This window comes from Scyliorhinus torazame, chromosome 1 (genome assembly GCF_047496885.1).
Source record: "Scyliorhinus torazame isolate Kashiwa2021f chromosome 1, sScyTor2.1, whole genome shotgun sequence".
Taxonomy (NCBI): domain Eukaryota; kingdom Metazoa; phylum Chordata; class Chondrichthyes; order Carcharhiniformes; family Scyliorhinidae; genus Scyliorhinus; species Scyliorhinus torazame.
Genome location: NC_092707.1, coordinates 113,840,627 through 113,865,040, shown reverse-complemented (window position 1 = coordinate 113,865,040; position 24,414 = coordinate 113,840,627). Strand labels below are relative to the sequence as shown.

Here is a 24,414-nt window from a genome sequence, read left to right as displayed (position 1 = left end):
AGATGCGCCATTATCCAGCACAGATGTCACACTGTCTCTCTCTGTTCAGCCGCAGTCGTTGGCAACACGCCCGGTCTGGCAGGTTCTCGTACGACAGGCGCTGTCAGTATACAAGAGGACTGATGTGGCGCCCCCTTCCCACCTCCTCCTCGGCCTGCTGGGCAGCCGGCACTCCATCGTCACCGGCTGGCTCCTGCTCCTCTGGGGCAGGCTCCTGTTCTGCGGTGTCCTCCCCGAGCAGCTCCTGCTCATGCAGCCTCATTGCACCCGTCAGGCCTGCGGTGCCACTCAAATGCCAACCACACCAGTCTGCACACCGAAATCCATTTTCTGCAGGGGGTTGAAGGGCAGACATGTTAGCATGGTGTGTACTCCTGTGCCCAACCAGTTCCAACGGGCTACACGGTGGTCCTGGCCTGCACTGCAGCCACATGTCCCCATCCCGATCCTAGCTCCACCCCCCGCTGTTCCCCCTGACACTCTACCCACCGCACCATGCCCCTAGCCCCATCGGTGTCCATCCGCAGGTGCCAAAGAAATCGCCATGACTGCCTGAAATGAACCAGTCTTAAAACTGTTGAGCACACATATCACCTTCATAGTCACAAGACAGACAGTGAGAGGAAAGAAGCAGGTCTGAGTGCAAGCTGACAAAATCTTTTTGGTGAATCAAACACCTATACACAGTGTCCTATTTTAAGAACCTAGTTGTGGGAGGGGGAACTGCATGCCACCAACTGATGCCATACCTGATGACATGCGTGCAAGCAGGGACTGCGGAAGTGGCTGGTCACCTATTGAGACCTCAGCTGTAGTGTGCCATGGAACAATTGTGCGGCACACGGGTTGTGCCTAGGTGTTTGGGGGCAGGGTGGGCTTGGTGCCAGCTACTGGTGGGGCATCCGCCCTGGGGCGACTATGTGCTGAGGCAGTGGCAAGGGCCAAGGTGCATGCGTCCGCTATTAAGGCTGCACCCTGCACCTCCGCAGTGGGTCAGTGCCTCGGATGGGTGCACTGAGGAATGCCAATATCGGGTGGGCCACACCCATCCCGTTCATGGGTCAGCTGGAGTCTGGGCAATGGTCTAGGGGTTTGAGAGAAGGGCACCCATACAGCCGGCGGCGCTCTGCACAATTAGGGGTCACAGTGGGCAGTTAGTGGAGTGCATAGCCAGATGGCTGCCTTGCAGACTGCAGCAAGGACACCCCGGCACACAGCCCAACTCCTGACACCGCCCCCCGGGTTACTTCCCCTGGTCCTAACAGTTGTCGCACCCCACCCCTCCCAGCCAGTGGCACAACTGGCAGCTCATGGTTGTGCCTTTGGAAACATATCATACCACCCCTCGCACTCTCAGCAGCCACAGCGCTCTGTTCCCATTTTTAAATACCACAAGTGAACCACGCCGGCATCCCTTCCTCCGGTAGAGGATCGCGGGAGGCCAGAGACTACCGGGTCGGGCCCGTGAATGATATGCTAATGGCCACAATGATATGCTAATGGGAGTTACTGTACAAATTGCATACTCACGCCAATGCGAGGCGTGGAAAGCATTCATGCTGCTCTCGAGGCACCTGGCACATCAGGGGGATGTAAAAGGGGAGGCGGAGTTGCGCTACTTGTTCGGGAGAATATCACAGCTGTACTGCGAGAGGACACCTCAGAGGGCAGTGAGGCTATATGGGTAGAGATCAGGAATAAGAAGGGTGCACTCACAATGTTGGGGGTATACTACAGGCCTCCCAACAGCCAGCGGGAGATAGAGGAGCAGATAGGTAGACAGATTTTGGAAAAGAGTAAAAACAACAGGGTTGTGGTGATGGGAGACTTCAACTTCCCCAATATTGACTGGGACTCACTTAGTGCCAGGGGCTTAGACGGGGCGGAGTTTGTAAGGAGCATCCAGGAGGGCTTCTTAAAACAATATGTAAACAGTCCAACTAGGGAAGGGGCGGTACTGGACCTGGTATTGGGGAATGAGCCCGGCCAGGTGGTAGATGTTTCAGTAGGGGAGCATTTCGGTAACAGTGACCACAATTCAGTAAGTTTTAAAGTACTGGTGGACAAGGATAAGAGTGGTCTGAGGATGAATGTGCTAAGTTGGGGGAAGGCTAATTATAACAATATGAGGCGGGAACTGAAGAACATAGATTGGGGGCGGATGTTTGAGGGCAAATCAACATCTGACATGTGGGAGGCTTTCAAGTGTCAGTTGAAAGGAATACAGGACAGGCATGTTCCTGTGAGGAAGAAAGATAAATACGGCAATTTTCGGGAACCTTGGATGACGAGTGATATTGTAGGCCTCGTCAAAAAGAAAAAGGAGGCATTTGTCAGGGCTAAAAGGTTGGGAACAGACGAAGCCTGTGTGGCATATAAGGAAAGTAGGAAGGAACTTAAGCAAGGAGTCAGGAGGGCTAGAAGGGGTCATGAAAAGTCATTGGCAAATAGGGTTAAGGAAAATCCCAAGGCTTTTTACACGTACATAAAAAGCAAGAGGGTAGCCAGGGAAAGGGTTGGCCCACTGAAGGATAGGCAAGGGAATCTATGTGTGGAGCCAGAGGAAATGGGCGAGGTACTAAATGAATACTTTGCATCAGTATTCACCAAAGAGAAGGAATTGGTAGATGTTGAGTCTGGAGAAGGGGGTGTAGATAGCCTGGGTCACATTGTGATCCAAAAAGACGAGGTGTTGGGTGTCTTAAAAAATATTAAGGTAGATAAGTCCCCAGGGCCTGATGGGATCTACCCCAGAATACTGAAGGAGGCTGGAGAGGAAATTGCTGAGGCCTTGACAGAAATCTTTGGATCCTCGCTGTCTTCAGGGGATGTCCCGGAGGACTGGAGAATAGCCAATGTTGTTCCTCTGTTTAAGAAGGGTAGCAAGGATAATCCCGGGAACTACAGGCCGGTGAGCCTTACTTCAGTGGTAGGGAAATTACTGGAGAGAATTCTTCGAGACAGGATCTACTCCCATTTGGAAGCAAATGGACGTATTAGTGAGAGGCAGCACGGTTTTGTGAAGGGGAGGTCGTGTCTCACTAACTTGATAGAGTTTTTCGAGGAGGTCACTAAGATGATTGATGCAGGTAGGGCAGTAGATGTTGTCTATATGGACTTCAGTAAGGCCTTTGACAAGGTCCCTCATGGTAGACTAGTACAAAAGGTGAAGTCACACGGGATCAGGGGTGAACTGGCAAGGTGGATACAGAACTGGCTAGGCCATAGAAGGCAGAGGGTAGCAATGGAGGGATGCTTTTCTAATTGGAGGGCTGTGACCAGTGGTGTTCCACAGGGATCAGTGCTGGGACCTTTGCTCTTTGTAGTATATATAAATGATTTGGAGGAAAATGGAACTGGTCTGATTAGTAAGTTTGCAGACGACACAAAGGTTGGTGGAATTGCGGATAGCGATGAGGACTGTCTTAGGATACAGCAGGATTTAGATTGTCTGGAGACTTGGGCGGAGAGATGGCAGATGGAGTTTAATCCGGACAAATGTGACGTAATGCATTTTGGAAGGGCTAATGCAGGTAGGGAATATACAGTGAATGGTAGAACCCTCAAGAGTATTGAAAGTCAAAGAGATCTAGGAGTACAGGTCCACAGGTCATTGAAAGGGGCAACACAGGTGGAGAAGGTAGTCAAGAAGGCATACGGCATGCTTGCCTTCATTGGCCGGGGCATTGAGTATAAGAATTGGCAAGTCATGGTGCAGCTGTATAGAACCTTAGTTAGGCCACACTTGGAGTATAGTGTTCAATTCTGGTCGCCACACTACCAGAAGGATGTGGAGGCTTTAGAGAGGGTGCAGAAGAGATTTACCAGAATGTTGCCTGGTATGGAGGGCATAAGCTATGAGGAGCGATTGAATAAACTCGGTTTGTTCTCACTGGAACGAAGGAGGTTGAGGGGCGACCTGATAGAGGTATACAAAATTATGAGGGGCATAGACAGAGTGGATAGTCAGAGGCTTTTCCCCAGGGTAGAGGGGTCAATTACTAGGGGGCATAGGTTTAAGGTGAGAGGGGCAAGGTTTAGAGTAGATGTACGAGGCAAGTTTTTTTACGCAGAGGGTAGTGGGTGCCTGGAACTCACTACCGGAGGAGGTAGTGGAAGCAGGGACGATAGGGACATTCAAGGGGCATCTTGACAAATATATGAATAGGATGGGAATAGAAGGATATGGACCCAGGAAGTGTAGAAGATTGTAGTTTAGTCGGGCAGTATGGTCGGCACGGGCTTGGAGGGCCGAAGGGCCTGTTCCTGTGCTGTACATTTCTTTGTTCTTTGTTTGTTTGTTGGCACGAACCTAGATTTTTGGCTGATGCACGATTCTCCACCCTATTGCAATTCTGACGTCGCTGGATGGAGAATCCCGTCCCATGTGTCTTTCAGCTTGGGGAGATAAGGGGCGGGATTCTCCGACCTTCCGCGCCGAAATTGCGCTCGGTGCGGGGGTATAGAATTACCCAAAATAGGCTCCCACGCCGGCACGCGATTCTCCGGCGACCGGAGAATCTGCGCCAGCCGCACATCGCAATTGACGCAGCGCAGGTCGGGGGCTGTTGAAAGCGACCCCCCCGGGCCGATTGGCGAGCGCGCTCATTCCGGGGGGTCTTATGTTCCACCGGGCCGGGCCGGGCCCCTGTAGGGCGCCGGCATGTTGCGTGGGGGCCGGCGCGAAGACAGCCGCTGCGTGCCTGCGCAGACCCACGGCCGGCCGCCATGCGCATGCGCGGCCGTAACTGCAGAGCCCCGCCAGCAGCCGGAGCTGCAGGACGCACGCAGTTGCCCTGCTAGCCTCCTTGAAGTCGGAGAATCGAAGTCGGCGGGCGTGCAGTCTTAGTCCCCAGAAGGGAGGTTCCCGTCTTTGGTGGCTGGAGCTCAGAAATGCAGTGAGGTGGTGAGTTTGGAGAAGCTCAGGGAGAGATCAAGAGAGCGATAGCGAGAGCGAGAAGGATAGCGAGAGGGATAGCGGGAGCGAGAGGGATAGCGAGAGGGATAGCGAGAGCGAGAGGGATAGCGAGAGCGAGAGGGATAGCGAGAGCAAGAGGGATAGCGAGAGCAAGAGGGATAGCGAGGGAGAGCAAGAGGGATAGCGAGGGAGAGCGAGAGGGATAGCGAGGGAGAGCGAGAGGGATAGCAAGGGAGAGCGAGAGGGATAGCGAGGGAGAGCGAGAGGGATAGCGAGGGAGAGCGAGAGGGATAGCGAGGGAGAGCGAGAGGGATAGCAAGGGAGAGCGAGAGGGATAGCGAGGGATAGCGAGAGGGATAGCAAGGGAGAGCGAGAGGGATAGCAAGGGAGAGCGAGAGGGATAGCGAGAGGGATAGCGAGAGGGCGAGGGAGAGCGAGAGGGCGAGGGCGAGCGAGAGGGCGAGGGAGAGCGAGAGGGCGAGGGAGAGCGAGAGGGCGAGGGAGAGCGAGAGGGCGAGGGAGAGCGAGAGGGCGAGGGAGAGCGAGAGGGCGAGGGAGAGCGAGAGGGCGAGGGCGAGGGAGAGCGAGAGGGCGAGGGAGAGCGAGAGGGCGAGGGAGAGCGAGAGGGCGAGGGAGAGCGAGAGGGCGAGGGAGAGCGAGAGGGCGAGGGAGAGCGAGAGGGCGAGGGAGAGCGAGAGGGCGAGGGAGAGCGAGAGGGCGAGGGAGAGCGAGAGGGCGAGGGAGAGCGAGAGGGCGAGGGAGAGCGAGAGGGCGAGGGAGAGCGAGAGGGCGAGGGAGAGCGAGAGGGCGAGGGAGAGCGAGAGGGCGAGGGAGAGCGAGAGGGCGAGGGAGAGCGAGAGGGCGAGGGAGAGCGAGAGGGCGAGGGAGAGCGAGAGGGCAAGGGAGAGCGAGAGGGCGAGGGAGAGCGAGAGCGAGAGCGAGAGGGCGAGGGAGAGCGAGAGGGCGAGGGAGAGCGAGAGGGCGAGGGAGAGCGAGAGGGCGAGGGAGAGCGAGAGGGCGAGGGAGAGCGAGAGGGCGAGAGGGAGGGCGAGCGAGAGGGCGAGGGAGAGCAAGAGGGCGAGGGAGAGCAAGAGGGCGAGCGAGAGGGCGAGCGAGAGGGCGAGGGAGAGGGCGAGGGAGAGGGCGAGGGAGAGGGCGAGGGAGAGGGCGAGGGAGAGCGAAAGTGCGAGGGTGAACGAGAGGGCGAGGGAGAGCGAGAGGGCGAGGGAGAGGGCGAGGGAGAGGGAGAGGGAGAGGGCGAGGGAGAGCGAGAGGGCGAGGGAGAGCGAGAGGGAGAGCGAGAGGGCGAGCGAGAGGGCGAGGGCGATCGAGAGGGTGAGGGAGAGCGAGAGAGAGAGGGAGAGGGCGAGGGAGAGCGAGGGGGGCGAGGGAGAGCGAGGGGGCGAGGGAGAGCGAGAGGGCAAGGGAGAGGGCGAGCGAGAGGGCGAGGGCGAGCGAGAGGGCGAGGGCGAGCGAGAGGGCGAGGGAGAGCGAGAGGGCGAGGGAGAGCGAGAGGGCGAGGGAGAGCGAGAGGGCGAGGGAGAGCGAGAGGGCAAGGGAGAGCAAGAGGGCAAGGGAGAGCAAGAGGGCAAGGGAGAGCAAGAGGGCGAGGGAGAGCAAGAGGGCGAGCGAGAGGGCGAGCGAGAGGGCGAGGGAGAGCGAGAGGGCGAGGGAGAGCGAGAGGGCGAGGGAGAGCGAGAGGGCGAGGGAGAGCGAGAGGGCGAGGGAGAGCGACAAGGCGAGGGAGAGGGCGAGGGAGAGCGAAAGTGCGAGGGTGAGCGAGAGGGCGAGGGTGAGCGAGAGGGCGAGGGAGAGCGAGAGGGCGAGGGAGAGCGAGAGGGCGAGGGAGAGCGAGAGGGCGAGGGAGAGCGAGAGGGCGAGGGAGAGCGAGGGAGAGCGAGAGGGCAAGGGAGAGCGAGAGAGCGAGGGCGAGAGTGAGCGAGTGCGGGAGAGAGCGAGGGTGAGGGAGAGCGAGGGCGAGGGCTAGAGCGAGCGAGAGCGAGAGCAAGGGCGAGGGAGAGCGAGGGCGAGGGCGAGGGCGAGAGAGAGCGAGGGCGAGGGCGAGAGGGCGAGGGAGAGCGAGAGGGCGAGGGAGAGCGAGAGGGCGAGGGAGAGCGAGAGGGCGAGGGAGAGCAAGAGGGCGAGGGAGAGCAAGAGGGCGAGCGAGAGGGCGAGCGAGAGGGCGAGGGAGAGGGCGAGGGAGAGGGCGAGGGTGAACGAGAGGGCGAGGGAGAGCGAGAGGGCGAGGGAGAGCGAGAGGGCGAGGGAGAGCGAGAGGGCGAGGGAGAGCGAGAGGGCGAGGGAGAGGGCGAGGGAGAGCGAGAGGGCGAGGGAGAGCGAGAGGGCGAGGGAGAGCGAGAGGGAGAGCGAGAGGGAGAGCGAGAGGGCGAGGGCGATCGAGAGGGCGAGCGAGAGGGTGAGGGAGAGCGAGAGAGAGAGGGAGAGGGCGAGGGAGAGCGAGGGGGGCGAGGGGGCGAGGGAGAGCGAGAGGGCAAGGGAGAGGGCGAGCGAGAGGGCGAGCGAGAGGGCGAGGGCGAGCGAGAGGGCGAGGGAGAGCGAGAGGGCGAGGGAGAGCGAGAGGGCGAGGGAGAGCAAGAGGGCGAGGGAGAGCAAGAGGGCGAGCGAGAGGGCGAGGGAGAGCGAGAGGGCGAGGGAGAGCGAGAGGGCGAGGGAGAGCGAGAGGGCGAGGGAGAGCGACAAGGCGAGGGAGAGGGCGAGGGAGAGCGAAAGTGCGAGGGTGAGCGAGAGGGCGAGGGTGAGCGAGAGGGCGAGGGTGAGCGAGAGGGCGAGGGCGAGCGAGAGGGCGAGGGAGAGCGAGAGGGCGAGGGAGAGCGAGAGGGCGAGATGGAGCGAGAGGGCGAGGGAGAGCGAGAGGGCGAGGGAGAGCGAGAGGGCGAGGGAGAGCGAGAGGGCGAGGGAGAGCGAGGGAGAGCGAGAGGGCAAGGGAGAGCGAGAGGGCGAGGGAGAGCGAGAGAGCGAGGGCGAGAGTGAGCGAGTGCGGGAGAGAGCGAGGGTGAGGGAGAGCGAGGGCGAGGGCTAGAGCGAGCGAGAGCGAGAGCAAGGGCGAGGGAGAGCGAGGGCAAGGGCGAGAGAGAGCGAGGGCGAGAGAGAGCGAGGGCGAGAGAGAGCGAGGGCGAGGGCGAGGGCGAGAGAGAGCGAGGGCGAGGGCGAGAGAGAGCGAGGGCGAGAGAGACCGAGAGAGCGAGGGCGAGAGAGGCCGAGAGTGAGAGAGACCGAGAGAGCGAGGGTGAGAGAGACCGAGAGAGCGAAGGTGCGAGGGCAAGAGAGACCGAGGGCGAGAGAGACCGAGAGAGCGAGGGCGAGAGAGACCGAGAGAGCGAGGGCGAGAGAGACCGAGAGAGCGAAGGTGAGAGAGACCGAGAGAGCGAGGGTGAGAGAACAAGGGCGAGGGAGAACGAGGGCGAGGGCGAGAGGGAGCGAGGGCGAGAGGGAGCGAGGGCGAGAGGGAGCGAGGGCGAGAGGGAGCGAGGGCGAGAGGGAGCGAGGGCGAGAGGGAGCGAGGGCGAGAGGGAGCGAGGGCGAGAGGGAGCGAGGGCGAGAGGGAGCGAGGGCGAGAGGGAGCGAGGGCGAGAGGGAGCGAGGGCGAGAGGGACCGAGAGAGCGAGGGCGAGAGGGAGCGAGGGCGAGAGGGACCGAGAGAGCGAGGGTGAGAGCGAGGGCGAGGGTGAGAGCGAGGGCGAGAGGGAGCGAGGGCGAGAGGGAGCGAGGGCGAGAGGGAGCGAGGGCGAGAGGGAGCGAGGGCGAGAGGGAGCGAGGGCGAGAGGGAGCGAGGGCGAGAGGGAGCGAGGGCGAGAGGGAGCGAGGGCGAGAGGGAGCGAGGGCGAGAGGGAGCGAGGGCGAGAGGGAGCGAGGGCGAGAGGGAGCGTGGGCGAGAGGGAGCGAGGGCGAGAGGGAGCGAGGGCGAGAGGGAGCGAGGGCGAGAGGGAGCGAGGGCGAGAGGGAGCGAGGGCGAGAGGGAGCGAGGGAGCGAGGGCGAGAGGGAGAGAGGGCGAGAGGGCGAGAGGGAGCGAGGGCGAGAGGGAGCGAGGGCGAGAGGGAGCGAGGGCGAGAGGGAGCGAGGGCGAGAGGGAGCGAGGGCGAGAGGGAGCGAGGGCGAGAGGGAGAGGGGGCGAGAGGGAGAGGGGGCGAGAGGGAGCGGGGGCGAGAGGGAGCGGGGGCGAGAGGGAGCGGGGGCGAGAGGGAGCGGGGGCGAGAGGGAGCGGGGGCGAGAGGGAGCGGGGGCGAGAGGGAGCGGGGGCGAGAGGGAGCGGGGGCGAGAGGGAGCGGGGGCGAGAGGGAGCGGGGGCGAGAGGGAGCGGGGGCGAGAGGGAGCGGGGGCGAGAGGGAGCGGGGGCGAGAGGGAGCGGGGGCGAGAGGGAGCGGGGGCGAGAGGGAGCGGGGGCGAGAGGGAGCGGGGGCGAGGGTGAGGGAGATAGAGATCGAGAGAGGGCTGAGTTCTGATCTGCCTGACTCAGCCTACAATTTGTTTCAAGTAGGATAGTTAAAAAATATAGTAATGATATTTTAAAACAGAGCAGTTTTGTCTAGCAGCTATTTGAAGACATGTGGCCAGAGTCTGAAGGGTTCCAACCAGAGCCAAACCTGTTTTATAAAGCAAGTGTTACTCTGTGCCCTGCTAATTTTAAGATGGATTAAGAGCTTTATGTTTCTTGTTGTTTAATGAGGAATTGTATAGTTATGTTAAGGGATAATTGCAAGTTGTTCTTTTTGAGTGTGAAGTTAAAAGTTTAATATTGTATTCATAATAAAGTTTCGTTTTAGAAATACCAAAGCTCTATTTCTTCATGCAATCACTCCTGGAGTGAATCATTCTTTCCACACATTCTTTCCAAATAAACTAATATTAGTGTTTTGGTCCAGTATCCTAGCCACTGTTGGGGTCTGGTCTGGGATTGTAATAATCGGCACAAAGGCTGGAAATGTTGCAGAGAAGGGAGCATGTTAACAGGGCAACAAATTTGATGTTGGGGGGGGGGGGGGGGCTGAAGCTCAGTTCAAAGTCGAGCAGGACATTTGTGTTGTATAAGGCTTATCCCAAGTGATACCTGGGGCCACCTGGGGCGTCATTCTCCGACCCCCTGCCGGGTTGGAGAATCGCCGGGGGCTGCCGTGAATCCCGCCCCCGCCGGTTGCCGAAGTCTCCGGCACCGGATATTCGGCGGGGGTGGGAATCGGGCCGCGGTTGGCCGCTCGATTCTCCGGCCCGGATGGGCCGAAGTCCCGCCAATAAATTGCCTGTCCCGCCGGCGTGGATTAAACCACCTTTTGAACGGCGGGACAAGGCGGCGAGGGCGGGCTCCGGGGTCCTCGGGGGGGCGCGGGGCGATCTGGCCCCGGGGGGTGCCCCCACCGTGGCCTGGCCCGCGATCGGGGCCCACCGATCCGCGGGCGGGCCTGTGCCGTGGGGGCACTCTTTCCCTTCCGCCTCCGCCACGGTCTCCACCATGGCGGAGGCGAAAGAGACTCCCTCCACTGCGCATGCGTGGGAAACTGTCAGCGGCCGCTGACGCTCCCGCGCATGCGCCGCCCGGGGATGTCATTTCCGTGCCAGCTGGCGGGGCAACAAAGGCCGTTTCCACCAGCTGGCGGGGCGGAAATTCCTCCGGCGCCGGCCTAGACCCTCAATGTTGGGGCTCGGCCCCCAAAGATGCGGAGCATTCCGCACCTTTGGGGCGGCACGATGCCCGTCTGATTGGCGCCGTTTTGGGCGCCAGTCAGCGGACATCGCACCGTATCGGGAGAATTTCGCCCCTGGTTAGAGTTTTCGATGAAGCCAAAAGTACAGCATCTAAAAATGGATACAACCAAAGACAATTTGTTTTCGAAGTGTTAACCTTTTATGCCAACATTTTTAATGTGCCATAGCACATAATATTGTAATCAAGATATCAGAAAGGTTTCCTCCAATACAAAATAGTTTACTACTATCTCTCTCTCCAGTCTCATCACTCTATTTTACCAATTCCATTCACAATCTGCTTGATTATCACTCTGGCTGGCAGGTCAAATGATAGCACAACGCTGTTCTTCAACTGAACATACCGATTAGGAGCAGTAGGCCAGTCGACCCTTCCAGTCTGTTCCACTATTCAGTTAAGATCATGGCTTATCTGATTGTAACCTCAACTCCACATTCCTACCTACCCCGATAACCTTTCACCCCTTGCTTATCAAGAATCTATCTACCTCTGCCGTACAAATATTCAGACTCAAGAGGATACAGTACAGCAGAATGGTCTGGTAGGGCAACTTTCCATATCACATTCTAGTTTCCCAGTAAGAAAACTTTTCCGACGTCCGGTGGCGTGGGCGAGCAGGGCGGCCGCAGCAACAAGAGCTCCTGCCGGTGGCCGCGATTCGTGGCGATTTCGGGGAAATTCCCGAGTCCTCACGCACCCCCCCGACTATCGGCGACCTTTTGGGACAGCCAGCGGGGCCGGTTTAAAAACCGGCGAAGAACCCCGCGCGGGTGTCGGGTGGCGGGGGGGCTGAGGCGCCGGTTTCCCACCTAGGAAGAAGAAAGAAGGTTGAAGCCTGGTCCCAGGTGAATGCAGAGGAGAAAGAAAGATGATTTAAGGAAGTTTGGTAAAAGTTTTTTTTTTTCTCCCCCCACCCCCCCTTTTATTTTCAAAAAAGAATGTCAGATTGATGAAGGGCAGGAGGGTGAAGGGGGAGAGAGGAGAAAGGAAAGAAGATAAAAAACAATAAGCCGCTAAAGGATGTTAAGAGCAGCGTCGAAGAAAGGAGGAAGCGCGGGTTCGCCGCCGAAGGAGAAGACGAGCAAGTGTTGACAGGATGGCGAAAGCCGAACTGCAAGGCGGGGCCACACTCCCTACGGTGGAGAAGATGACCAAGGTGATGGTGGTGGAGCTGGAAAAACATTTGGTGAGGCACATGGAGGTCTTGAGGAAAGAGATGGCGGTCATGTTGAGGTCATTGTTGGAGGAGGCAATCGGCCCGATGAGGGTGGAGGTGGCAAAGGCATCGGCCGAGGTGAGAGAGCAGTGCGAGAAGATGAAGGAGGTGGAGGAGGCCGTGACAAGACATAGCGACCAGGTCACCTCGATGGGGGACGAGCTGCGGAGGGTGGTGGAGGTTAACAGAGGATTCCGAGCAAAGTTGGAAGACTTGGAAAACCGCTCAAGGCGGCACAATTTGAGAATTGTGGGCTTGCCCGAAGGGACAGAGGGCCCAAGGCCAACGCAATACTTCGCTAAGAAGTTGGCGGAGCTGATGGGGGAGGGTGAGAGCCCCACCCTGTACGAGCTAGACTGAGCTCATCGGTCATTAAGGCCGAAGCCCAAAGTGAATGAGCCGCCAAGGGCAGTAATTATCTGCTTCCATAAGTTTTGCATGAAGGAGAAAGTATTAAGCTGGGCGAAGCAGGAGCGTGAGGTGCTGTGTGATGGTACTGCAGTTCGGATCTACCAGGACTGGACGGTGGAGTTAGCAAAAAGACGAGCGGCGTTTGGGCGAGTGAAGGCGGCTTTGTACAAGAAGTGGGCGCGATTTGGTGTGGTGTACCCGGCGAAGTTGTGAGTAACAGATAACGCCAAAGACTTTTATTTTGAGACAGCAGAGGCGGCTGAGGCGTTCGTGAGGGCAGAAGGCTTGGGAAAACGTGAAGAGCGGAACTGGAAGAGAGACTGTGGACTGTGTTGAGCGGCTGGAAAATGTACAAATGTTACAACTTTCTTTTTACTGATTTGTATTGAAATTTACTTCTCTTTGCATTGTTACAGAGTTCAAGTTAATGGCGTTCTGTGTTGCAACGGTTAAATGTTATGTTGTTGGATTGTTGGGTTTGTTTTGGTGTTTCTTTCTCTGGGACTGGGCGGAAGGGGGCGAGAGGTCTTGGCGGGGGGAGCCACCCGCGCTAGCTAACTAAAGTCAGTTAGTGAACGGGGGTGAGGTGAGAGGAGGACTGCGGATGTTGGAGCCTGGATAGCAGGCTTCAATGGGCCTATGAGGCGATCAAGAGGGGGTGGAGGGATGGATGTTGGGGGATGTTTTTGTAGGGGGGTTTCTTGGGAGGGAGGTTCTTGGGAGGGGGGGGGGGGAGGGTCGATGTTAACAATGGACAGGGGCGGGTCAGGCTTATGGGGCAGGGCCCGGTGGTATGTTGATGGTGGATAAGAAAGGTGGGGGGGGGGGGGTGAGAGACCCCCAGTAAGGATAATCACGTGGAACGTGAGAGGGTTAGGAGGTCCGGTCAAGGGTGCTTGCACATCTTAAAAGTTTGAAAGCCGATGTAGCAATGCTGCAGGAGACTCACTTGAGGGTGAAGGACCAGGTGAGACTTAAAAAGGGCTGGGTTAGCCAAGTGTTTCACTCCGGATTTGATGGAAGGGCTCGAGGGGTAGCGGTGCTGGTCAGCAAAAGAGTACGCTTCCAGATGGAGAAGGTGGTGGCAGATCAGGGGGGTAGATAGGTGATTGTGACAGGGGCACTGGAGGGGAGATTAGTGGCGCTGTTAAGTGTATACGGTCCCAATTGGGATGATGTGGGATTCGCGAGGACGGTGTTTGGGGTTTTTCCCGACTTGGAGATGCATGAGCTGATTGTGGGGGGGAGGGACTGGAACTTGGTGCAGGAGCCAAGGTTGGACAGATCACGGCCGCGCTCGCTGGTCCCATCAGGGGGGGCGAAGGCGCTGGCTGGGCTAATGGTGGAAATGGGAGGGGTGGACCCTTGGAGGTTCCTGCACCCAAGGGAACGGGAGTATTAGTTTTTCTCAGTGGTCCATAAGGTATACTCGCGGATCGACTTTTTTGTGGTGGGGAAGGCTTTGCTGGCTGGAGTCAAGGGGTCGGAATACTCTGCAATTGCAGTGTCAGATCATGCTCCACATTGGGTGGATATGGTGCTGGAGAAGGGGGCAGCGCAGAGACCGGGGTGGAAACTGGATGTGGGGCTTTTGGGGAACCAAGTGTTCTGTGAGAAAATTGAAAAGATAATTAAGGTATATGTAGGTTTCAATTGTATGGGTGAGGTGTCGAAGGCAGTCGTCTGGGAGGCTCCAAAGGCGGTGGTGAGAGGTGAGGTAATTTTGTTTAAGGCCAGGGTGGATAAAGAGGAGAGGTTGGAGCGCAGAGGGTAATAGATGAGATGTTGGAGATAGATAGGAGGTATGCAGAAGATGGGGACCCGGCGAAGCTGGAAAAGAGGAAGGAACTACAGGCGAGCTTCGACCGACTGTCCACCAGGAAGGCGGTGCGCCAACTGAGACGAGCAAGGGGTGCAGTTTATGAACATGGAGATAAGGCGTATGTTAGCAGGTCAGCTCCGGAGGGAGGCAGCAGCAAGGGAAATTCTTCAGGTGAAGGATAGGGCAGGCAAGTTGGTGGTGGCCCCAGTGCTGATTAACAAGGTTTTTGAGGAGTTTTATGAGAGGTTGTACAAGTCAGAGCCACTCGGGGGAGACCGTGAGATGCAGGAATTTCTAGATGGGTTGGAGTACCCGAGGCTAGGGGAGGGGGACAGGGCTACATTAGAAGGAGCAATAGTGGAGCAGGAGATAAAGGATGCGATTGGGAGGATGTAGTCGGGGAAGGTGGCAGGGCCGGATGGGTTTCCGGTGGAATATTATAATAAATTTAAGGATAGGTTGGCACCCCTGATGGTGGGGATGTTTGAGGAGGCGATAGGGAAGGGGGTGTTGCCGCAAACCTTGGGGCAGGCATTGATTTCCCTGTTACTAAAAAAAGATAAGGATCCGACGGAGTGTGGGTCGTATCGGCCCATATCACTTCTGAATGTGGACGTAAAAGTGTTGGCGAAGGTACTGGCGGGTAGGCTGGAGGAGTGCCTTCCGAAGGTGATAGGGGAGAATCAGACGGGGTTCGTGAAAGGGAGGCAGCTGTTTTCAAACATTAGGAGGGTTTTGAACGTTATTATGGCACCGGCGGAAAGAAAGGAAACAGAGGTAGTTGTGGCATTGGACGCCGAGAAGGCGTTTGATCGGGTAGAATGGGGATACCTGATGGCAGTGCTGGAGCGGTTTGGGATTGGACCAAGGTTTGTGAACTGGGTAAAGCTATTATATAAGGAACCAAAGGCGATTGTCCGCACAAATAATATCAGTTTGAGATACTTTTCTCTCCACCTTGGGACGAGACAGGGATGTCCTATGTCCCCCCCCTGCTGTTTGCACTTGCGATTGAGCCGTTGGCCATCGCATTGAGAAGTTCGGGAGCATGGAAAGGAATAGTGCGGGGGGGGGGGGGGGGGGGGGGGGGGGGGCGGGGGGGGGGGGATAGAGCATAGGGTGTCCTTATATGCCGACGACTTGCTGCTCTATGTGTCGGAGCCGAGTGCGTCGATAGGAGGAATATTGGAGCTACTGCGGGTATTTGGGTCTTTCTCGGGGTACAAGTTGAACCTGGACAAGAGTGAGTACTTTGTGGTGTCTCGGCCGGGGGTGGGGGGGCTGCCATTCCGTAGAGCAGGGGCTCACTTTGGGTATCTGGGGGTGCAGGTTGCCCGTGAGTGGGGGAGGCTTCGCAGGTACAACATCACTAGTTTGGTGGGGAGAGTGAAAGCCGATCTGGCAAGGTGGGATGGCCTTCCTCTGTCACTGGCGGGTCGGGTACAGGCGGTTAAAATGAATGTGTTGCCGCGATTCCTGTTTATTTTTCAATGCCTACCGATTTTCCTGCCAAAGTCTTTTTTCAGGGAGATTGAGGGAAGGATTACCTCATTCATATGGGGAGGGAAGGTGGCCAGAGTGAGAAAGGTGCTGCTACAGAAGGGAAGGCAGGCAGGGGGTTTGGGTCTCCCGAACCTGGTGTACTACTACTGGGCGGCGAACGTGGAGAAAGTGTGGAGCTGGGTCAGAGGGGTTGATTCTCAGTGGGTCAGAATGGAGGAGAGTTTGTGCAGGGGGTCGGGACTGAAAGCACTTGCAACAGCGCCGCTCCCGATAGCTCCGGGGAAATATTCAGGGAGTCCGGTAATAATAGCTTCATTGAAAATCTGGAGGCAGTTTCGCCAACACTTCGGGTTGGGTTTAGGTTCAAGGGAAATGCCGATTCGGGGGAACCACAGATTTGAGCCAGGGAGGTGGGATGGAAGTTTTCGGAAATGGGAAGAGAGGGGGATTAAGACGCTAAAAGATTTGTTTCTTCGGGGTCGGTTGCAGGATTGAGGGAGCTGGAAGCGAAGTATGGGCTAGAGCAGGGAGAAGTGTTTAGGTACATGCAGGTTCGGGATTTTGCCAGGAAGGAGATACAGAGCTTCCCAAAGGAACCGGCCTCCACATTGCTGGAGGAGGTGTTGACGAAAAGGGGACTGGAGAACGGGGCAGTGTCAGCGGTGTACGGAGCTATTCTGGAAGAGGATAAGGCACCACTGGAAGGGATCAAAGCAAAGTGGGAGGAAGAGCTGGGAGAGGTTATAGAGGAGGGGGTCTGGTGTGAGGTGCTCCGGAGAGTGAATGCCTCCACCTCATGTGCGAGGTTGGGGCTGATACAGCTGAAGGTGGTATATAGAGCGCACCTCACGAGGGCGAGGATGAGCCAATTTTTTGAAGGAGTAGAGGATGTGTGTGAGCGTTGAGGGGGGGGGTGGCGAATCACGTTCATATGTTTTGGTCCTGTCCAAAGCTAGGGGAATACTGGAAGGAAGTGTTTAGCGTAATTTCCAAGGTGGTGCGTGTGAAAATGGACCCGGGTCTCCGGGAGGCCATATTCGGGGTGTCGGACCAGCCAGGGTCGGAAACGGGAGCGGAGGCAGATATTATAGCCTTCGCCTCGTTGATCGCCCGAAGGCGGATCCTGCTGGGATGGAGAGCAGCCTCTCCACCCAGTGCCCTGGCGTGGCGGGGGGACCTATTGGAATACTTGACCCCTGAGAAGGTTAAGTTCGAACTGAGGGGTAGCTCGGAGGGGTTCTACAAGTCATGGGCACTATTTATTATGCACTTTCAAGAACTGGATAACATCGAACATTAGTTTGGGGGGGGGGGGCTGTGTCGATTAAGGGTGACTACGGGTAGTCCCCGATTCCTTTTTGTCATTTGTTTATGTAAACATGCGGGCTGATGTTTGGGGGTTGGTGGGCGGATGGGATCGTTGTCATTATGGGGATTGACATATCTTGCTGATTATTGTTTATTGTTGATGGGTGTAAATGTGGGAGAAAATGTGAAAAAGGAGAATAAAAATATTTTGGAAAAAAAAAGAAAACCTTTCCCCCTGCAAGAAACTAAACACAATCATAAGTGAAGTTCCTGTTAAGCTGCATAGCCCCATAGAAGGTACCGTAAGCCTTGTTCTGTGATAAATAACGTACTTGCACGTCTGTACAAAATAATTTAAAGGGAGCTTGTGTAACTAGCTAGTAAATGGAATATTAGCCAATATCAAGGTATGGATTCAAATTAAGATCAGCCATGTTTCCCTAAAAGTTTTCATTTTCAATCCTCCTTCACTGTTTTGACTGAAGAAACCAATCTAAGATAGTTACTATCTTTCATAAGAACATAATTTTAACTCAATCAATTTAATAACATTTGAATTTTTATTCATTTGGCTCCAACTAATTTAGGCTACATAATGAGCTATTAGCTATCAATATTCTTTATATATGAGCACTATAGCACCAAGATCATTCAAAAATAATGAAATTCACAAATTATTTTATTATATGCATGTAACATTATCTCAAAGTTAGTACTTCATCATGTTCAATATTATGAATTATTTTTAGAAGCACAATGTCAATTTACCATTGAATATCTACATATTTAAACAGAGTACATTAGAACATTCAATGGAAAGCCACTAGAATAATATTCCTTCATGTACTGTGTCACAAATAGGGAAATGTCTGTTTTGTTAAATGAGTGAATTTTCTTATGGCCTTGTCCACTGTTAGTCAGAAATCAAATAGAGCAAGAATGGAGCAAGTCAGGTTCTATCACGGTTGGCCAATGCACGCTAATAAAGCTGAAAGTTCAGTAGTGTTTGCTGTAACTGACTGATGTTACAGAAACACCTATGCATCAAGAGCAAAAATACTCACTGATTTCAATGCACAGTGGACAGGACCATATTAGCAACTCAGAAGATTTTAACGTGCCGTTTAACTTGCAGGTAGTTTTCCTTTCACTGTCAGGGACAAGAGACACCCACCTCCAGAATAAGTAAAGGGAAATGGTGTGGAAACGCAGGTGAGAGGACCTGGAAGTGAACACCAATGAGTAGGAAGTGTCCAGGGAGCAGGACACAGGAGAGGGACATGGAGTTGTCCCTAAAAGGAAGTCCTATGTAAGGGACTGAGAGTGAGGGGCCAGCAATAGGTGCTGTTAAGTTAAAATAAAGGATCAAAGACACAGGCTCCAAATTAAAGAAAGAGGTGCAGAGAGCAGACTTCAAGCAAGGTCCTGCGGGGCCATTGGAGCAAAGGTACCCCTTTGGAGCAGTATTGTTCTGCTTGGCATGGCCAAAGATCTGAAATTGTGCTTGGAAGTTGAAGCTTGCATGTAGATCCAGAGGAAAAGAATCTTGGAAGGCAAGATTAATGTCCTACGGGGCAGGTCATTATTAAAGCCGTCATGAGGGAGCAACCTTTGGAGAGAATTCCAAGGAGAGGCCTTTAAAAGATGGAGATTGGAAACCCTCATGGAGAAAGAGGAAATATCAGTGAGATTGGTTGGCTCACAATGTGACCAATGTCTGGGTGAATTGTTGAGAAATCCATGGAATTGGGTTTGTTCGCCTGTCATTTTTTGTGTAGTATGGTTTGTTTGACCACACCTTTGTTGATTCACATGTACCTCATCCTTATAAGATAGATATTGTAAATTGTTTTATCTTTGTGGCCTTGCATAGTAAAGTTTATTTTTGTTTGTTCCAAACCATTAAATCTTGTCGCTTTGTTCACTTAGCATGCGTCTTGAATCTCAAACTTTATCTACCTTAAACAAAATGTTATTGTTTCTAACTGCATCTCGCCACCCCAACAATCCGGAGTCTGGCCAAGGATTATAACAATGTTCATAATTCTTGTACGAGTTAGACACCCAGATATTGTGACATTGTTCATTACTATTTAACATAATCACCCTTAATAATGTATTTTTGATCACATCAGGCATTCAAAAGCCATTAAACTACACAAGATTGAGAAAGTCTCCTGTAATCTTCAGTACCAACAGGATCGTTTATTTTACCCTCGTGCAACCTCATACCCGAAAAAAATTGCAAAAAGACAAAACACAACTGTCAACTCAAAAAAGAGTTGCCATTTGATGATGGCAAGAAAAAAGTGATATGTTACTAATAAGCCCACAAAGGTACAGATTATTGATGACATTTGGTATTTGCCTTTTTACTTCTGTATATTATTTAATTCTGTAAATAGAGTAGCTTAAACTATATTCACAACATCATTTTATTATCCTCTTAGGTGAAGAGGGAATGTGGTAGATAACCCATTGATGACATTAACCATTAAACAGGAGCTGCAGGAATATATACCAAACAATGAATACTATTAGTTTTGGAGTATGGGCGGCACGGTAACACAGTGGTCAGCACTGTTGCTTCACAGCACCAGGGACTTAGGTTTGATTCCCGGCTTGGGTTACTGCTGTACGGAGTCTGCACGTTCTCCCCATGTCTGTGTGGGTTTACTCCGGCTGCTGCGGTTTCCTCCCACAAGTCCCGAAAGACGTACTTGTTAGGTGAACTGGACATTGTAAATTCTCCCTCTGTCTACCCCTGCAGGCGCCGGAATGTGGCGACTAGGGGATTTTCACAGTAACTTCATTGCAGTGTTAACGTGAGCCTACTTGTGACAATAATAAAGATTATTTAAAAAATGATCAATCCATTCGAGAAATGAATTTAACCAGGGACTCGAAAAGTATCAGGAAAAAGTCCAAAATGTATTTTTGAAAGTTGTCCTCAAGTAAGTCCAAGATGGCACAGTGGTTAACACTGTTACCTCACAGCGCCAGGGACCTGGCTTCAATTCCGGGCATAGGTTTTGTTTTTGTGGAGTTTGCACATTCTCTCAGTGTCTGCGTGGGTTTCCTCCTGGTGCTCCGGTTTCCTCCCACAGTACAAAGATGTGCAGATTAGGTGAATTGGCCGTTCTAAATTGCCTCGTGTGTCCAGTGATGTGCAGGACAGGTTACGAAGTTACACGGATAGGGCAGGGAGGATGGGGGTGTGGACCTGGGTAGAATGCGCTTTCGGAGGGTTGGTGCACTCGATGGGTTGAATGGCCTCCTTCTGCACTGTAGGGATTCTATGATTCTATGTCTTCCCTTCAGTAGCAGAGAGGGAAAATATCTCTAAAACTATATTACAGCTCCCATGTTTACGACACTGATGATTCCAAGACAGATCGATTCCAATTCAGATCAATTCCTTAGACTTGTGGAAAGTGGTAGGTAGGCAGCAGTTGCCAGTAACATTAAAGCAATCCCACCGCATTCAATCCAATAAATAACCAAAGAATTGTACCTGTTCTGACATATCCACCCGAGACAATGCTAACTGGACCTCTTCCTCGGTCATATCCAGATCAAAATCTTTTTCCCAATCCTCACTGATGTCCGTACTAGACCCTGAAATAAGTGACATTTAATTAGAATGCAACTGATCAAAAATGTGAACTCAAATTTCTTTTAAATGGTCAAGTGACAAAAAACTGGAAAAGTCCCTAATGCCCCAGGCAATTTTCCAAGTAATTTTCTGAGTGACATATTAGCATTTAGCAATCAGCTTAACATTCTTTATGGACCAAATTTCTATTCTTTCTGTACCAAATTTCATCCTTTTCTCCTGAACATGCAGATTCCTGGCTGGGTTGTTGTTCTACAGGCATCAACATTGCAGTACCTCAGTGACACCACTTGGATAGGGAGCATCAACACACTATGATCACAGAATTTTCTGGGGCTGAGTCCGATCAGTTCTTCTCAAATATGCACACACTTGTTTCTCCAGCAAAGAGGGAATCCAAACATCTATTCTGGCAACCCTAGGAAGTGAGCACTCTAGTCAACTTCTCAGCTAGATTCAGCTGAATACAGACTAATCATAAACCTAGGTAGGTAATTCTAAAGATTCACAACTCTGAGTGAAATAATTTCTCCTTACATCAGTCCTGAATGACCAGACCTTATCCGAAGCTGGTGTCCCCGTGTTTTAGATTCCCTGATCAGCGGACTCGCTCAGCATTACGGCAGCACAGAGGTTAGCACTGTGGCTTCACAGAACCAGGGACCCGGGTTTGATTCCCGGCTTGGGTCACTGTCTGTGCGGAGTCTGCACGTTCTCCCAGTGTCTGCGTGGGTTTCCTTCCACAAGTCCCGAAATACGTGCTTGTTGCGCGAATTGGAAGTTCTGAATTCTCTCCGTGTATCCGAACAGGTGCCGTAGTGTGGCGACTAGATTTTTACAGTAACTTCATTGCAGTGTACTTGTGACACTAATAAAGATTATCAAGCCCATTCAGAATTTTGTAGGTTTCTGAGATAACCTCTCATTCTTCAAAGCTGCAAAGAACATAAGCCCATTTACTCAGTCTCCCATCATAGGACAATCCCCTCATTCCAGGAGCCAATTAACAGTGCTACCCCACCGCCTTTTCACCTATCCTTCCCAAATGATGAATGTACTTGAAACGTTCAGCTCCCAGTCTCGGTCACCCTATAACCACGTCTCTGTAAAGGCAATTAAATCATGACCAGCTATGTTATTTGTCCCTACAACATCATTGCAAATGCTGCTTATAGTTCAATAGGGTGTCCTTAACGTTATCTCTTTAACATTATTGCATTATTTTAACACCCTTTAGGAAGGATAAGCAAAAAGGAAAAGGGATGGGATCAGTACATCAGTGAGTGGATCTTAGATCAAATGATCAAGATGTAGAATCAGTTTGGGTGGAGCTAAAAAATAGCATGGGGCAGCAAACATTGTAATATTGGGCACAGTATAAATCAGGAAATTAGAGCTGCATGTAACATGGGTAATACAGTATTAATGGGTGACTTAAATTTACATATAAACTGCGGAGGATGAATTCCCAGAGTGTGTACGAGATGGGTTTATGAAGCAGTATGTTGAAGAACCAACTGGATATCGGCCTACTTTAGATTTAGCATGATAAAAGGCAAATTAATAACCATGCTGTAAAAGGACCTTTAGGAATTAGTGAAAGTGATAGTAGTTCATTCTGAAACTAGCATTTTAAATCTGAACACAAGAACCTATGAAGGTATGAGGAGCAAGTTGGCTACGGTGGATTGGAAAAATACACTAAAAAAAATTGATGGCAGACAGGCAAAGGCTAGTATTTAAATAAGTGTTATATGATCTACAATAAATATACATTCCTCTAAGACACAACAAATCAACAGGAAAGGTGAATTAACCGTGACGAACTAAAGAAGTTAAAGTGGCTTATAAAGTTGCCAGAAAAAGTGGCAAGACCGAGGATTGGGAACAATTTAGAATCCAGCAAAAGAGGTCCAAGAAACTGCTAAAGAAAGGAAAAGGAGAATAGAAACGAAAGCCAGTGAGAAACATAAAGGCAGATTGTAAATTCTAGTTTAATGGTCTGTGAAAAGAAAAAGAATTAGCAAAGACAAATGTGGGTCCATTACAGGCAGCAAAACCAGAACTGAAAGCAGAGAATAGGGCAATGGCGGAGAAACTAAACAATTATTGTGTCTGTCTTCAGAAAGGAAGATACAGAAAATCACCCAGAAATACTAGATTACTAGTGGACTTGGCCGGGGTTTGTGAAAATTAGCACGTGGAAGAAATTAGTATTAATAAAGACTTAGCAATAAAAACAAAATTATTTGAGGCTGATGAGAACCAAATCTGTTCACAGACCAAATAAATGGTTTGGATGTGAGGACCAGATATAATATCTCAAAATTTAGTGGCAAACTCATTGGGAAATTAAGTTCATGATGGGGATGAAACAAGAAGGCTTCAAGATGACTTGGATAGGCTATGTGAATGGGGAAGACATGGCAGATGGAACATTCTGGTCTATAAGTTCCTGGTTTCCCAGCATCACATTTAGGGGATACCCCGTAATTCGCTGGGGAACCCCTCTAGGAGGTTCCCACGTAAGGTTGCACCCAGCAATACCGAGAAGTGCTAACTGCCTCTGGGCAATTGCGCTGGGCTGAGAACCATCCGGCTCGAGCAAATTACATTGCTCACTTGGGATGGTTCTGACAGTTACTCTGAAAGAGTTAGAGGAAAAAAGTATTTTCTAGCTCCTGAGCAACTATTTAAACACACAGACCTAGCCTCACACAGGACATCCCACACAAACCCCCCCCCCCACCCTAGGGGACCCACCACACCAGACCCAACCCTACCCATCCCAGGTCCCACCCGCCAGCCCCATTTGCGACTTCAAACTCACCACCCAATTCCAGTCCGACACGGACCCGATTCCCACCTGACGCAGGCCCGAATCACTCCCGTCCCACCCTACTCTAAAACCTCCAAAACTCTGGTCACACCTGCCACCCCCCCTCCCCCCCCACCCCAACACACCCAACTTCAGTCCGGCATGACCACCCCCACCCCAGAAATCACACGAATGCCGACTTGATGAGGCCTCTCCTGGAGTACTGTGCACAGTTTTGGTCTCTTTATATAAGGAAGGGTGTGCTTCCCATAGAGGGAATGCAACGTAGGTTCACCAGACTAATCCCTGGGATGGTGAGATTGTCTTATGACAAGAGATTGAGGAGACTGGACCTGTACTCTCTAGATTGTAGAAGAATGAGAGGTGATCCATTTGAAACGTAAAACATTCTTACAGGGAGTGACAGCGTGGATGCGGTAGAATGCTTCCCTTGGCTGTTGAATCTAGAACAAGGGGCAGGCCATTTAAGCGTGAGATGAGGAATTTCTTCACTCAGAGGGTGGTGAATCATTGGAATTCTCTATCCCCGAGGGCTGCAGAGGATCAATCATTTGGCATGTTCAAGAGAGAAAATTGACAGATACGAATAACATCAACAGATACGGAGATAACGCAGGAAAATGGCATTGAGGTAGAAGATCAGCCATGATCTAACTGAACGGAGTAGCAGGCTTGGATGGGCCGAATGGTCTGCTCCTGCTCCTAATGATTTGATAGAAGTATTCAAAATCATGATGGGGTCTGGACAGAGTAGATGGGAGTGAAATCTACCGGCCTCATCGCACCTGGCTCGGGACCCGGCCAGGCCGTTAAAATACACCTTGCGATATCTAACGAGATTTTGCGAGGCGTGGTGGTCAGGATGACGTCCTCAATGGGCGGGGTCCAGATTTGCATATTCAAATGAGTAGGTAGTCTCACATGAATCTGTCAGTGCCAGAGTTACCCAAGGTGCGGGACCTAGCGGCCTCGTCTCGAAGACCCAGTAGCGAAGGCATACCGGCACTAGGGGTCTCCTCGGCGATCGGGGGCCCCAGGGTGGTTGAGTTCTGGGCAAGGTG

At 52.9% G+C, this 24,414-nt stretch overlaps 1 protein-coding gene across 3 annotated transcripts in view; it reads right to left on the bottom strand.

Annotated features, from left to right (window-relative positions):
* The window catches only part of bsdc1 (BSD domain containing 1), a 111,005-nt gene that overhangs the window by 2,412 nt on the left and 84,179 nt on the right, over positions 1-24,414 (bottom strand). For 2 of the 3 annotated variants that reach the window (XR_011940821.1, XR_011940823.1), the window contains 2 exons: positions 20,413-20,516; positions 143-330 (listed from right to left, as the gene is read on the bottom strand). Coding sequence is in view for 1 of the 3 variants with exons in the window: in XM_072500162.1 (XP_072356263.1) it covers positions 20,413-20,516 (104 nt within the window). In the remaining 2 variants the exon portion in view is untranslated. The remainder of the gene's footprint in view (positions 1-142; positions 331-20,412; positions 20,517-24,414) is intronic. The other variant, XM_072500162.1, reaches the window with a different exon arrangement.